At 34.3% G+C, this 15,868-nt stretch overlaps 1 protein-coding gene across 8 annotated transcripts in view; it reads right to left on the reverse strand.

The window, feature by feature from the left end:
* Window positions 1–1,737: 1,737 nt before the first annotated feature.
* Window positions 1,738–15,868, reverse strand: part of NRG1 (neuregulin 1) — a 933,660-nt gene continuing 919,529 nt past the window's right edge. For 7 of the 8 annotated variants that reach the window (XM_082268806.1, XM_082268805.1, XM_082268804.1 and 4 more), the window contains 5 exons: window positions 10,904–11,006; window positions 8,100–8,226; window positions 6,379–6,509; window positions 5,212–5,406; window positions 1,738–3,746 (listed from right to left, as the gene is read on the reverse strand). In XM_082268806.1, coding sequence (XP_082124932.1) covers window positions 3,074–3,746; window positions 5,212–5,406; window positions 6,379–6,509; window positions 8,100–8,226; window positions 10,904–11,006 — 1,229 coding nt within the window. In that variant the 3' untranslated portion in view covers window positions 1,738–3,073. The remainder of the gene's footprint in view (window positions 3,747–5,211; window positions 5,407–6,378; window positions 6,510–8,099; window positions 8,227–10,903; window positions 11,007–15,868) is intronic. The other variant, XM_082268802.1, reaches the window with a different exon arrangement.

The following is a 15,868-nucleotide window of genomic DNA, read 5'->3' on the forward strand; positions in this document are numbered from 1 at the left end:
AGAATTTATTTTATACTAATTTAACTTTATACACATATAACCAGTAAAGGGCTAGTGACACAAAACATATAATGAACAGTAACTGGATAAGTAAAATATCTATGAATATGTATTTACAAAAAAAAAACATAAAACATATATATTGGACCTTGTGATATGTGCCAGTTGTGTCGTTACTATAACTCAGCAGTGTTTGTTAATAAAGTACATTTCTACTATTAGCCAATATGGCCTAAAGGCAGAGGCAGGCGTTACTACTATGCATGGGATACGCTTTGAAAACTAGAGGTGCAGATTATTCAACAAGCAAAATATTTTAATCCATGTCAGTTTTGCAGAGTGTCCCACAAATGCAAGTGTAACATATTCTCTTTCGTGGCATAAAAAAACACAAAGTATAAAAAGAAAAGTGTAAAAATAAAAAAGCATTTGTTTTTAGCAGATTTAGAAGCAAAGCAACAGACTGACAAACGATATAAACAGAAAACGCAAATGTTCTTTCAAAAGCTCAGGCATTCAAAACTCTTTATTCACACCCTTACATCAAGTTTGTTCTGGTAATGTTTGCAACAATTTTAGAACCAGAGAGTGTTAACTGTGTTTTTTTTACTTTCAATTAGGAAGCCATTTTCTTACATTTTTAGAGGGGGGAAATGGCTGTGTTGCAATGGCTTCTGTAATTGAGACCAGAAAGGAAATCTCTAGTTTTTAGAAGGCATTAGAAGATGTAAACTGAACAGCATCATTTCTCAAGAAATCACAGTGAAAATGGTAACTATGAAATCTATCTCATGAAACCTTTTTGTTGTATAATAGAAACAGAAGGTAACTATATACAAAACAAATGGACACACATTGAGTTCTTCTTTCTAGTATTTGTAATACATTGTTTTACATTGCATATGGAAGACCATGTTTTAAGCTGTCCCAAAAATTAGGTAGTTTAAAGGTAGAATCATGCTCAACCTATAACGTAGGAAAACTGGACGGGAAGAAAAAAAGGACCGATCTGATTGTAAAAGGTGCAATATTTCCAACATGGATCCAAAACTACTTAAACTACTAACAGTCACTGAGTCTTATTTATTCACTGTGTCATGCACATTCCTACCAGGTGCTCATGCAGTTTATCAGCCTGTAAAATGCAAACGTGCTTTTCAAATAAATACATTTTCTTTATATCAAACTAGGATGCCCATTTATCTTTCTAACTGGAAATGAAATGACTTCACCTTTCATATTCGTCCTATAACAAAAAATAAAAAATAAAACATTTAAATAATCCCCTTCATCAAAAGGGTATTGACTATTCTAAGTAAAAAACTTGTTAGCTCATAAATAATCTATAGTGTTCATGTGTCTTATGTAAACCCTGTATAATACACAATAAAAAAAAATAAAAAAAACAATACACTTTTAAAACAATCAAAAAATGGTCAAAAATGATTGCACCTTTATTATTTTTTTTTATTTCCTTCTTAAGCTTTCTTTTGGAATATATTTTCTTGTGAAATTTCTGTCCTTATAGCAAACCTGCCATTAATATAAGCTTTGTCTTTTAACCTTACAGTGTGATAGCAGGTACTATTACATGTTGTGTGTGCTGTCAGCATCTTAAATTGACCCTGTCCCCTCAGCAGCACTTCTCAATTGGTGGCAGCCTATAAAAAGAGCAAATATACATACCCTTCTGGTGGCCTGTGTTGTAAGGCTATCATTTTGCTGCTCCCTTCCCTTGTAACTGCATGTACTTCACATTTTCATTTGTGTGAATACCTGTTCCCCTTTCTTCGTGCTGTGTTTCCTCCTACTGGATCACACATTACCATAGGACAAACAAGCTGTCAAGGGGAACCTCCACTGCGTGTGGCAGGGACAGCAGGTATTCAACCCACCCAAGGATTTGAATACTTACAGCAGCTCGGGTGCAGCAAAGTGGTGACCTTTATACAACACATTTCCAGCTGAAAAAAGTACATATAGTCAATCTTTTTAATCAAATGTATTCTGTTTGGAAGAAACCCTGTGGTGACAGGGCCACTTTAACACTCCAACGCCAGGAAGAGGAAGGCCAACTATTGATTTTCATATATGTTGAGGTTAAGGAACACCTACAAAGCTTTCCATAATGCAATAGAGGCACCTCTGAGACCTGTTAATGGAAGTATGCAGTTCATACTGCATGTCCTCAGGATTTCCAGGTCCCTAGGTCATGCAAGAGCCATGTTTTAAGAGGCATGTGGTATACTAAGACCTTCTGTCACTCTGCAAGGCTATTTTACAAAGTTTATTCCAAGCTTTCCAGTTCTGAAAAGTTTAACATGGTGGGAGGGGTGTTGAATTGTGATTATTAAGGACCCAGCATTATAACTATACCAGTTGAGTTTATGATGGTAGTTTTCCACAGAAGTTACTTTCCTAATTATTTATTAGGTATGTCACAGCAGCATTTGCATTTCCAATAAGTGTTGAACATTGTGTATTTGCAGTCTCTGTATCCTGCTTTGATTAACAGTAGCATGCTGTTCAATCTACTATTAGATCAGTGCCTTGTAAAGCAAAGCTTTAGCTGGCAAACAGCGGACATAAATTGGTTTGTATATGAATAGCAAAAGAATTCCTTTTACAAAAGTAAACAGTATTTTTTATGAGTACTGCATTACAGGGACAGTTAGTCAGGAATTTACAGTACCACAAACAAACAGTTGATTGCTGTAACTCTTGCAAATCATACATTCAGTCGACACCATTAATGCAATGCACAAAAAGCCAAGAAATAAATGAAGGATAAAGCAGTCTGCAAAAATACTGTGGGACAGCAATCACTGGGACATACAAAAACTGTTGTCAACATAACATAACATAAAGGCACCATTGATGTCTTTCTTATTTTGAAATACTGTAAAAAATTGCTACATATGGCACATAACACATTTTTACATATACTTAATTTATAAAATGTTTCCTGTTTTCTACTTGCGGAACTGTTAAAATAAAATAAATTGTTTAATTTAAGGTGGAATACTTCATATATAAAATAAAGTTTTACAGGTGAATCTATGTTTTATTTGTTTTATACAGCAATAGGGTCTTGGTTAGCTATTACACTGGACAGCCTTGCTTGTAACTCTTCTTGCGTTGAGAATCGGCTATTTGGGTTAGTCCTACTTTCTGCAAGTCGGTATGCACTGGCTGACTCTATGCTGGTCGCCAGGGGATTTTGTATACTCAGGAAAGGTGTGTCCTCGCCTATTCTTTCATCTTCTGTCTCACTCTCAGATGTACTGCTCTCAGAGCTTGTGTCAGTGTCCAGTTCTAATCTATTGGAAATGTGGCCATTGGGTTTTGTTCTTTTTGCCCTTCGGCTGTTGACTAGTTTCTTTACAGGCTCCATGGCCGGCTCATACTCTTGTGTGGTTTCATATTCCTCATCCTCCACTATTCTTAAAGGACTTGGTGGCAGGCTGCTGCTATCATGAGCAGGGTTGTGATGATAGGAATTGTACTGCTGGTTATAGTGGTGATGGTGGTAATATAAGTCATATCTCTTGTCCCGTAACCTTGGGGGTGACACCAAAAGCAATGGTCTTTCTTCTTCAATAAATGGACTGACAGCCACAGAGGGAACTGATACAGCTAAACTAGATATTGGCGGAGACATCTCCAATGAAGGTGATTTCGGAGATATTGGAGTCTGGAAGTCCACTGGTGACATGCGAGCTGGAGTGGTCATTGCGGAAACATATCTAAGGCATAAAATGAATAAAATAAGTTGTTGTATCATGAATTTAAGTCTACATTTAGGTGAAATTCATATTTATAAATTAATATGTAATGTTGACTACTTTATTTCTTAATCTAGGAAATTAGGTCACTAATAAAACATAAATGTTGTCTTTACAGATATCTTGTTTTCACCATATTTGCATAGTCAAGACCAGTAATTAAGCTATAGAGGGTGAAGCCACTCCCAAACAAAAGGCTAAATGATGGGTGACCTATTAACACCCAGCAGGAAGACATTATTTTGTTGTGACTATAATAACTTTACCTTGATTCTAGGACCATATGAAAAAATGTGGATGTGAAATGTTAAATTAACTTCCTTCATGTTGAATATGGGGTTGATTTACTAAAGAGTATCAACTATTGTTTATGTAGCAGAGTGAATGGTAGCTTTGCAACATTAATGGTCACTTTTCAAGTTAAACAATACCGTGCTTAGTAAATAAGATGAAATCTGTGTTCAATTTGAATACCTAATTCTATATACCATGGACAGTGTTGAATGCTGAAAAGTCTAGTGGGGGCTACAGCGCTGGAGTGTAGCAAAGACAAGAGAAATGGAGATATAGGCATCATTTTAGCTGGATTTATTAGAGATAGGACTTGGTAAATCTGAACTCCCAATAAATGGGGGAATCCCTTTTCTGTTTGCAGACGGACTCTTGCTGCATCTTTCTTTTAAATTTATATACAGTGGGGGAAATAATTATTTGATCCCCTGCACATTTTATAAGTTTGACCACTTACAAATACATGAAGGGTCTATAACTTTTATCATAGATGTAACAGGGGCCATTGTATTGTAAAATCTTGGATAAGAACCTTCTTCCCTCCAGAACACAAGAAGAAGCACATTAAGGTCATGGAGCGGCCTAGTCAGTCTCCTTAATCCTATAGAAAGTTTATGGAGGGAGCTTCAAGTTGCCAAGTGACAGCAAGGAAATCTTAAGGAATTCGAGAAGATCTGTAAAGAAGAGTGGACCAAAATTCTCTACCAAGTACTAAGTCATGTTTTGCGTGGGGATCAAATACTTATTTTACTCACTGAAATGCAACTCCATTTATAACATTTGTATCATGTGTTTTTCTGGATTTTTGGTTGATATCCTGTCTCTATCGTTTAAAATACACCAATGATAAAAATTATAGATCCTTAATTTCTTTGTAAGTAGGCAAACATACAAAATCTGCAGGGGATTAAATAACTATTTTCCCCACTGTATATAAATATATATATATACATATATATATATATATATATATATATATATATATATATATATATATATATATATATATATATATATATATATATATAAACACTATACAAGTAAAACTAGTATCACAGTTTTTCAAATGCTCTACTTTTGGTAAGTTTTTTATTCCTGTAAGGAAACCTCGTAAAACCAAAGAAATCTGACTTACCTTTCACTGTGTGGTGAGTCTCTATATGAATCTGGTGTGTCTCTGGCATGTCTAAGATAGTTGCTATGACCTCCAATACCATTCAATCGCCCCCTTGGTCCTGTAGGACTTGTATGTCTACTATTTTCTACTGAAGATGTCACAATCACCGAGTGACTTTCTGAAATAATGCTTTCTGACTGGCCATTACTCCAGCTATGAATAAAATAGACACACATTTTAGATAAGTACCTTTAATTTGCATGCTGCATTTACCATACTGTCATTTCAGCAAGTTGGTTACTTCATGACCAGGGAGTTTTCTCACTTTAAGCCCCATTTACCCTGTTGTGTTGTAGTCACATGCATGCTGGTGTGCTACAGTGCCCTTTTTTGAATGGTACCCCAGTGCACCTTTTCTCAATGCACCTGCATTGGAAGCACCACAATTGACAGTATTGTACTACTGTCAACAAAATGGTTTTGTTCATTTTGGTGCATTAGACAGTGCATTCAACAGAATAGGTTGCCTTAACACAAGTTAGCTTGAAACATAACATGCATGTTGTGCATCAACACACCATGAAAATGTAAATGGTCTCTTAACCACAAAACATGTTATATCTTTCTTTGTAGCAGATTTGTAAAAATACAGTTTACCATACTTTAAGGAAATATAGAAATAAATTATAGGAATAAGATATGTTAAATCATTGAAGCTCCTTTAAGTTGTAGCTAACACTTTATACAGGCCTTCTTTTTCACTCATAAAGTACACTTTATTAGTATATCCCTTTGATTCATATGGTTTGATTTACCCAAGAAGAGACCATTTACCTTCACAAACATGTGAAGTTGACTTTAAAATCATGTGCAAGGGAAATACAAAAACAAAACAGGATTCTTGCTTGCACATGATTGGATGATTCAAGGGAAACAACTTTACCTTACTAAGTTTAGTGAACATTTACGTTGTTTGGGGAAACAGTCTCTAATCCTATAGTAAATTTGTTAATCTGACTGCATAAACTAGTAAACACTTTTGAGTGAAAAAGCTACACAATATATAATTAATTGTTCCTAATGTGGTGTCATTCTCTTGAACTTGCTTTCCACAACTGAAAGTCTCAAGCCTATATGATGTTTATAAAAAGGTGTTCATAAATGCTGAACAGAAAGCACACGAACCTGTGGCTTGGTGTTTGCGTAACTGTCGTTGAATGGTGTGTTGTTGACGTATAATGACTTGTAGAAAACGATGTTTCTGTTTCCCGTTCTATCACATGTTCACTGGATATAACATTTTTGGAAACATATTGCTGTATAAAACAAATAAACATAAACACAAAATGCATTACTTAACTGTACTTTATGATTTCCATATAACATGGATTTTTTAAATAAGTTGTTTATCAAATATATATTTGAATATAAAACCATTATACAAAGAAAAATATTTTTTCTAAAATTACCTGTCTGCAATTTGACGTACAACAACTGTACATGCTAAAAAATTTAAAATGCAGGAGCAGTGTGGAGAATCTCCTGTGGTATGCAAAAGGGGCACAAAGCACTGTTTCAAATAGAAACCAAAAAAGCATAAAGAGACTATATAATAATATATCTCAGAAAAACAGGGGAGTTTTGGGGAGGTGTTATCATCAATGAGGTTAGCACAATACACCCGTAGTTAAAATGTAAGAGGCATTGCGGATGTCTCTCCCGTCTCGCTGCTCTACTACTAAGTGGTCGGGATCAATATCCGGGAAAATTAAATATAGTCTGATACCCATCAGACCTGACTCCGGTATTCACTGGTTGTCAGTTGGCCACTATCAAGCCACGACTGCATCATGCCATTGGAAGACAGTTTAAAACAGAATATGACCTCTTTGTTGTAGATGAGAAATCAGGTTTCCAGAAGAAGCAGTTTCTGCAAAACATGTTGGACCACATCTGCACATCATATTATGTTTATATTGGACTGTATTGTCTTATCTGTATCATTGTCCAGTTTTAGCAATGATGTTTTTATGAATTAGAATATTAATACAATTTTTGCATTTTAACTACGAGTGTATTGTGCTCACCTTATTGACTGTAACACCTCCTCAAAAGTCCCCTGTTTTTCTGAAATATATTATTATATATTCCCTTTATGTTTTTTGGTTTATATTGATTACTGGGATGTGGAAGTGTTAACCGTCTCTAGAAATTATCTTGTTCACCAAATATTACAGTTTCAAATAGGTTGCTTAATAACATTTTATAAGAACTATATCATCTTTAACTGACTACAAATAAATAGTTTTATCCCTAAACATAAAATAAGAAAATATACACAAAAATAATATTTTTAAATAAAAGTAAAAATACCAAGTAACAGCTTAAAGTGTCTACATGGCAGCCTATAAGCAGCTTAGGAAACTGACCAAGTCAACCTCTCATGTGGCCAGTAAGATATATTAATTTCCTTTAAGGCTCTGTTTGTCCAGTTGGAGAGTCAAAAGCCCAACACTGGGTCATTTTGTGCATTTCGATGTGTAAACTGATTTGTTCAATTCATTTTGGGAGAATTATCAGTCACTAACAGCAATTAATTTGGTGATATCAGACCATATGCTGGCTTCTTAGCAAATTTTGCAAAATGCATCCCTAGGTTTTGGACAGAATTCACAGGGAGATCTTTTCACTCTCAAATCTAGCATATCTGTTAAATATCTCAGTAGTCTTTTTATACGCTATCTATTGCTTAAAGTATTCATGTTAAATCACATGCAGGGATTGTGATCTTTCACTTTGAACAATAACACTGCCATGATTTGCCTTCTTTTTATTCCTAGTCCAGACCAAAGCTCCAGCTTACGTGCCACAGTGATAAGTATTACAGTTGCTTTATATAAACCTACATTTACCAGCTGGACATTTTCTGGTTGCGGATTTGGATGATGTGGACCATTTGCCATGTTCACCATATTGTTCCGTTCTGAGCGAAGACTTTGTCTAAGACGATCGTGCAACTTTTTTCTCTGTTTCCTAAAAGTGAGTTTAAAATTAACAGTTTAGTAATACTGGACAGTAAACAAGGCCACTGTTTTATTGAATAAATATCACTTGTAGCAGGCCGTGGAGAGCTAATGGATTTGACAAGTATGTTCATAAAATTTCTAGCAGTTCTTTGAAGGAAAAAAAGTTCCATTGGAAAGCAGTCTAGGAATTGAACATGATCATGTAAAAATAACAAATCATCTAATATACAGTAAAATTTCTCAGATTGTATGCCATTTAACGTTATAGTAGGACAATATCAGTCTTAGGCTACGTGCACAGGGTTATTTGGCCCCTGTCTCAAAACTGGCATTTGCAGTTGCAGTGCACTGTCCAGCCCTACTATGATAGGCTGAAATACGGGGTGGATAAACATTTTGGGTGTACAGTGCCTTGCGAAAGTATTCGGTCCCCTTGAACTTTGCAACCTTTTGCCACATTTCAGGCTTCAAACATAAAGATATAAAACTGTAATTTTCTGTGAAGAATCAACAACAAGTGGGACACAATCATGAAGTGGAACAAAATTTATTGGATATTTCAAACTTTTTTAACAAATAAAAAACTGAAAAATTGGGCCTGCAAAATTATTCAGCCCCTTTACTTTCAGTGCAGCAAACTCTCTCCAGAAGTTCAGTGAGGATCTCTGAATGATCCAATGTTGACCTAAATGACGATAAATAGAATCCACCTGTGTGTAATCAAGTCTCCGTATAAATGCACCTGCACTGTGATAGTCTCAGAGGTCCATTTAAAGTGCAGAGAGCAACATGAAGAACAAAGAAAACACACCAGGCAGGTCCGAGATACTTTTGTGGAGAAGTTTAAAGCCGGATTTGGATACAAAAAGATTTCCCAAGCTTTAAACATCCCAAGGAGCACTGTGCAAGCGATAATATTGAAATGGAAGGAGTATCAGACCACTGCAAATCTACGAAGACCAGGCCGTCCCTCTAAACTTTCAGCTCATACAAGGAGAAGACTGATCAGAGATGCAGCCAAGAGGCCCATTATCACTCTGGATGAACTGCAGAGATCTACAGCTGAGGTGGGAGACTCTATCCATAGGACAACAATCAGTCGTATACTGCACAAATCTGGCCTTTATGGAAGAGTGGCAAGAAGAAAGCCATTTCTTAAAGATATCCATAAAAAGTGTTGTTTAAAGTTTGCCACAAGCCACCTGGTCGACACACCAAACATATGGAAGAAGGTGCTCTGGTCAGATGAAACCAAAATCAAACTTTTTGGCAACAATGCAAAACGTTATGTTTGGCGTAAAAGCAACACAGCTCGTCACCCTGAACACACCATCCCTTCTGTCAAACATGGTGGTGGCAGCATCATGGTTTGGGCGCAGCTTTTCTTCAGCAGGGGCAGGGAAGATGGTTAAAATTGATGGGAAGATGGATGGAGCCAAATACAGGACCATTCTGCAAGAAAACCTGATGGAGTCTGCAAAAGACCTGAGACTGGGACAGGGATTTGTCCAACAAGACAATGATCCAAAACATAAAGCAAAATCTACAATGGAATGATTCACAAATAAACATATTCAGGTGTTAGAATTGCCAAGTCAAAGTCCAGACCTGAATCCAATCGAGAATCTGTGGAAATAACTGAAAACTGCTGTTCACAAACGCTCTCCATCCAACCTCACTGAGCTTGAGCTGTTTTGCAAGGAGGAATGGGTGAAAATTTCAGTCTCTCGATGTGCAAAACTGATAGAGACATACCCCAAGTGACTTACAGCTGTAATCGCAGCAAAAGGTGGCGCTAGAAAGTATTAACTTAAGGGGGCTGAATAATTTTGCACGCCCACATTTTAAGTTTTTTATTTGTTAAAAAAGTTTGAAAACTTGAAAATCTCGTTACACTTCATGATTGTGTCCACTTGTTGTTGATTCTTCACAAAAAATTACAGTTTTATATCTTTATGTTTGAAGCCTGAAATGTGGCAAAAGGTCGAAAAGTTCAAGGGGGCCAAATACTTTTGCAAGGCACTGTATATGTGCCGGGGCACATAGCCCAAAAGTCAGCTAGATGTGCAAATCATTCTTTATCAAGTTAACTAAGATCGCATGCGAGTACTGAGCAATACTTGCATGAAATCCTAGTTAATTTGTAAAGGAACAATTTGTAAATCTAGCTATCTTTAAATATAGAACCCATTGCATAACATTGCTATGTTTTAACATTTTAGTATATACAGGTAACTATAGATGCCCTAATGTTGATAAAATTTTACAGCAGAAGGGTGACATTGTAAGTAACTGTCAGATCTAAAAAGCCTACTATTAGATATAAAAAAAACTGTGTTTAATGCAGTCAGGGAATAAAAAAAACACAATGGAATTGCTTTACTAAAGGTTTAGGGAATTTTCACTATGCTTAATTTAGCTTATACAATGAAGTAGTTTTTACTTTGATTACCCAAACATGTGCATAGAAACATAAAAAAAAAACAAAAAAAAAAACAACTTCACCCTATTCACAAAGCTAAAAACCTTTAATTTGCAAAGTGAAAGTTCACTAGTTTTTTAGTAAATCAAGTGTGTGTATAAATATATATCTATATAGATATACATATATCATAGATTGTTGAACATTTTGTTAAACCTTATAAATGTGAAAACAAGTAATATTAGATTAGATGAAGGTTTACTTTGTTTTGCAGTAGGCCACAACACACATGATGCCAACTACAAGCAGGGCAATGCAGATGCCGGTAATGGTCAGCACTCTTTTCTGGTACAATTCTTCAGCTTCTAGAAAGGTAAAAATAAAAAAAGAACCACTCAAACGCTAAGTTCAACAAATAACAAAAGTCCCAGATAATTTTGCTATATTGTCCCCATTAAATCATTAATTTAAAAAAGAAAACATGAGGAAATAATCTAAATATTGGTTAAATATTTGTATTTCATAAATCAAATTTTCTAAAAAATGTAATATAGCCTTAAGAGTCAAGAAACATAAAGTGCTGAGATGTGTATCTTGATAAATGCAGATTACATATATCTACATTTTATTAGGAATAGTAATTATTTGTTACTTCTAAAAGTGGTGCTTGTGACATGACATTTTTGACGCAGATTATGTGAAGGCAACTTATAAAATTTTATAGACAATCTGCTTAAATAATCATATGGAACATTTCATAATTGAAATATTAAGAGCAAAATAGATTAAGTACATATAAGTAAATATGGCAAAGTTGTATGCCTATGTTAACATTTAACTGTATGATGACAAATTAGCTAGTAAAATAAATGTTAAAATGACATTTTCTTTAATTAACTGAAAAATCTAATATTTCCATTATTTAGCAAAGTACTGTCATTATGTATTTGGTATGTTTCTTATCATTATATAATAAGTTTGTTGCCTTCACCATACACTCTCAAAGAAACAGACATATATACATTTGAATTTGGCTTGCAAAAAAGAGAAAGATTAAAATAAATCAACCGAAGTTAAAGTATATATATATATATAACATCCTTCAGTTATTAGGTGCACTGTATCTTAAATATATTATTGAAATGAATAAGGTTCAGAAGGTAGCTTAAAGATGAGTGTACCAACCTGTGGTTTGTTTAATTATTGTTTAAATTATTAATCTTGTTAATTTTTATTTTATTTCAGTAATGTTGACTAGGAGTTTGAGATGAACACAGATATAACGGGTTGTTATAAACATTGCTACTTTAGTAAGACACCTTTTAAATGGTTACTACAACCTGAGTAAATAGGCAGCAAAAATGTTTAAAATGTTGATGTTTTCTCAGTAGTTTTGTTCAATTAAAACCTATATGGCAAAAACAGAATTGATGTGCAGACATCATAAGATGCCATCATTTAGTCATTTAGTCCAGGTGCCCTTAGCTTTTTCATCACATGCCTTTAGCTGCAACCACTGCTGTCAGTGTGCAAAAGCCAATTTATAACCTAAGAATGTTCCTTCCTGCATTCATAGCACAATTCTGATGTTTCAGCTTCCTATTGAAATGCACTATAATGGCACTGCAAGAGGTGGGAAACATTCATAGGCTCAACCTTTTAAGGTTGATCAAATACTTAAGTCAATATATGTGTACTAACAACATGGGCTGCTTATGCTGCAAACCCTTACATGTGGACATTTGTCCAGTTTTTATCAACACGTAAAGGAACAACTAGCCAGTCATTTAGAAGTGACTTTTCATAAAGCAACAATAAATACAAAAATGTATTTAGTATGTACTTGCTGTTGCCACTTTTTCCATACTGGGGAGTGTGGTGTCAGCTACCAAGCATGTGCGCCATTTTGGAAGACTATGGGGACATGCCTACAACTTTTAATAATTATTTTGGCCATAGCATGTTATTGAAATAAATAAATTAATTAGTGAATTGGGTCATTACAAATTCATAAAACTTTGTATCTCTAGGTAAGATAAAATATAAAATAAATGTTATGCTAAACTTTATATGCTAAAGAATTATCAGTTATACTGCCTTCCTTTTCTTTGTCTTCTACAGACAGTGCACAGAAGAACAATGATAATTTGCCCTCCCTGCCCCCATTTCCTTAAAATAATTTCAGTGTGTAGCGTAATTTCGTTAGACTGTACAAAAAGGTCAAGCATTAATCAAGGTAAAATAACCCAGCAGTGATGTGATTTCCGAGCACAGAATTTAAACGGGAAGATCAATCTTTCTTTATATCTGGAATACACTAAGTTAATCTTTAGGCAAGTGGAGATTTTGTAAGCTGACTTACAAAAAGCTTACAGAATCAAATGTGAAAGTTGTTTAAACTATTATTTGCATGCTTGACATCAGTTGCTGCGTTTTTTGCAAGTAAGCCTAATGCATGTGAATGTGCGAAAGGGTATTATGTCATACATAAAAAGAACTATATGATTTTACATTTTATATCCTACCCACATAAATTACTCTACACTAATAGATCGCATAATGATATCTATGTAGAAATTAGGAACTTAGTTTTATATGATTATTCTGAATAAAAACATAAATGTATAAATATATGAATATGTTTTACAAATATTTACACCCAGCTGAACTTTTAGTTTAAATCAGCTAAATACATTCTAGGTACATCAAAACAAACCCTTACAGTTCTTTAGAAAACAGCCACAGCCTGAGTGGAAAAGTCTGACCCCTGCCATTATACCATAGAGAAGAACCCTTGGAACTTTGTGTGGCGTAGTCTCTCTAGAGAGGTCCAACACATCCCCTGCTAAGTCAAAGGTTTTCAGTCAGCAAGGAACATGAACTTTGTTGGTTGCTATAGGTCTAACTTAACAGGGTGTGTTGGACCTATGCAGAGAGACCACTGCTTCAACAGAAAAAGCAATAGCCTTCGCTCTATATCATGTTAGTAAGGGACATACATTTTTACCCAGATTGTAGCTGCCTCCTAATACAAAAAAAAAAAAAAAACAGGCTAAGCCTAAACACATTTTGTTTTGATGCACATTTAATGTATATAGCAGATTTAAACTGAAAGGTAAATTAAGCTTTAAACCTTGAAGAAAAGAATATGAAACCCGATGGTATGTGCCAACGGCACATTAGATGAGCCATTTGATTTACAGTTTACTTCTATCTAGATTATAACTGTATAATCTTTATTATTATTTGAAAGAAATGTGAATATGAATGATTGAAAGGAAAATTAATTGAGTTGCACTTACCTTATATAAATTTTATCAGAAATATATATTAATTATCATATAATTATCATATTTTAATACATCTGTAATAGATTACCAATGTAATTATGCCCATATCTTAGAGAAATAATATTTTAATTTCTTCAAAAAGAGAACAGTGGTATAAAAAAAATCTACTCTTTCTAGCCTTACCCATTAAACAACAGAATTAGATTATCAATAGAAATAGTTATAATAATAGTTATTATAAAAGCAGTAGAAAATAATTTATCTTTCAACATATTCAATTCCCATGGCCCATATTTCCTAAATAGCCTGCAGGCATTAAAATACCTTTAAGATATGTATGAAAAAGTTAGCAAAAGCGATAAAAGTTATTTTCTTGTGTGACACTAACTTTGTATGACTCTGAAGTTTAGGAAGATGATGCTTTTTTTTAATGTATTTAATATATGCAAAAAGGAGAAGGAGAGAGGTCTACATAAACTATAACATATTAACATTGTTCTTAAGTGATGGAAACAAACATTTTTTAAAGTATTATTTACACTTGCTATAATTTTAGTGTAAAGCTTAAAGTAGGGCCCATTCTTCTTCCCCTTAAGAAAATTGTTTTCAACCTTTGATGGAGCCAAACGCAACTTGCTATTATAGGCTGGGTTTCAAATAAGTTAAACAGAATTCAGATATTTTAGTGTTTCTTTCTTGCCCATCCAAATCATCAAGGCTAAAGAAAGCTCGGCATATACTCCCAATCTCTGACTTGATTGCAAAATGGCTTCACCATTGGTATAATAGCTAAATACATATTAAACCTTTAACAATGTATGAAAGTGAGTTAAGCTATTTTTTAGCATGTAAGTACAATTCCTAATCAATAATATTTTAAGAAACAGTGCACCTTTTAGCATGAGAATGAAGATCTTGCAAGCCAAAGTCATGATCATGAAATATACAGTTACAAGTTATGAACATTGTCAAACAAAAATGAACAGCAAAGATTATTAATAAGGTGAAAGAAGTCAGCTTTTACTAAGGGAAAGCTGCACTGATAACGAAAAATTAAAAAATTAAATATAGAGAAAGAATTAGAGGGAGGAAAATCATGAAGGACAGGCAGAGTTAGAGTGGGATTGTACAGAGGAAAATATAAGGTTAAGGGATACAGGTTAAGGAGTCAACTGTAGGCCTGGCACAGCATGCTTGATACTGGAAAAAACAAAGTGAGGAAATGCTTGAAAAAAAGACTGAAGCAGAGTTTGAAGGGATTTCTCATACAGCATAACACCTGCACTATTTTTGGTGAGATCTGGTTTATAAGTTTAACATAAGCTTATGCTCAATATATATGACTGGCATAGACGTTTTCAAGTAATGGCACCTAAAGGTAGATAAAAGATATTGCTCACACTCTAAACTGAATAAAAACTGGTATGTTTGTTGAACTGATAAACCCAGTACTTCTACATTTAAATGATCCTGTATGTGAAAATTTGGGGCAACTTTTAAAGTGCAGCTCCTTGTCAGAATTGATTTTTTAAGAGAAAGTTGTGAAATGATATAAAAAGGGTGTAGCACTGACATTGAGATTATATCTGTACAACTTACACTGTGTCCAAGTATATACTATTATAGCAAAACAAGAGTGGGACATGGGGGACAACAAATATTTCAAGAACCGGTACAGGCATAAGGAAACAATATAAGTTATTAATATTAATTATAATTTTATGTTTATCAGGTTTAATGTGGTTAGCAACATAAAACTGGGATTTCCAATTAGGTTTAAATGTTCTTTTTCCTCTACAATGAAAATGCATGCTGCTAAATGCATCTGCTATTGTGTGACTTGAATATTACTAAATTAACAATTTTAAAATATTGAACTCCCCAAATCGTCATAGCAACAGGTTATTTTCAATGCTACCTTCCCAGAAGCCAATGCT

The sequence above is a fragment of the Pelophylax lessonae genome (assembly GCF_965119305.1).
Source record: "Pelophylax lessonae genome assembly, chromosome: 1".
Taxonomy (NCBI): Eukaryota; Metazoa; Chordata; class Amphibia; order Anura; family Ranidae; genus Pelophylax; species Pelophylax lessonae.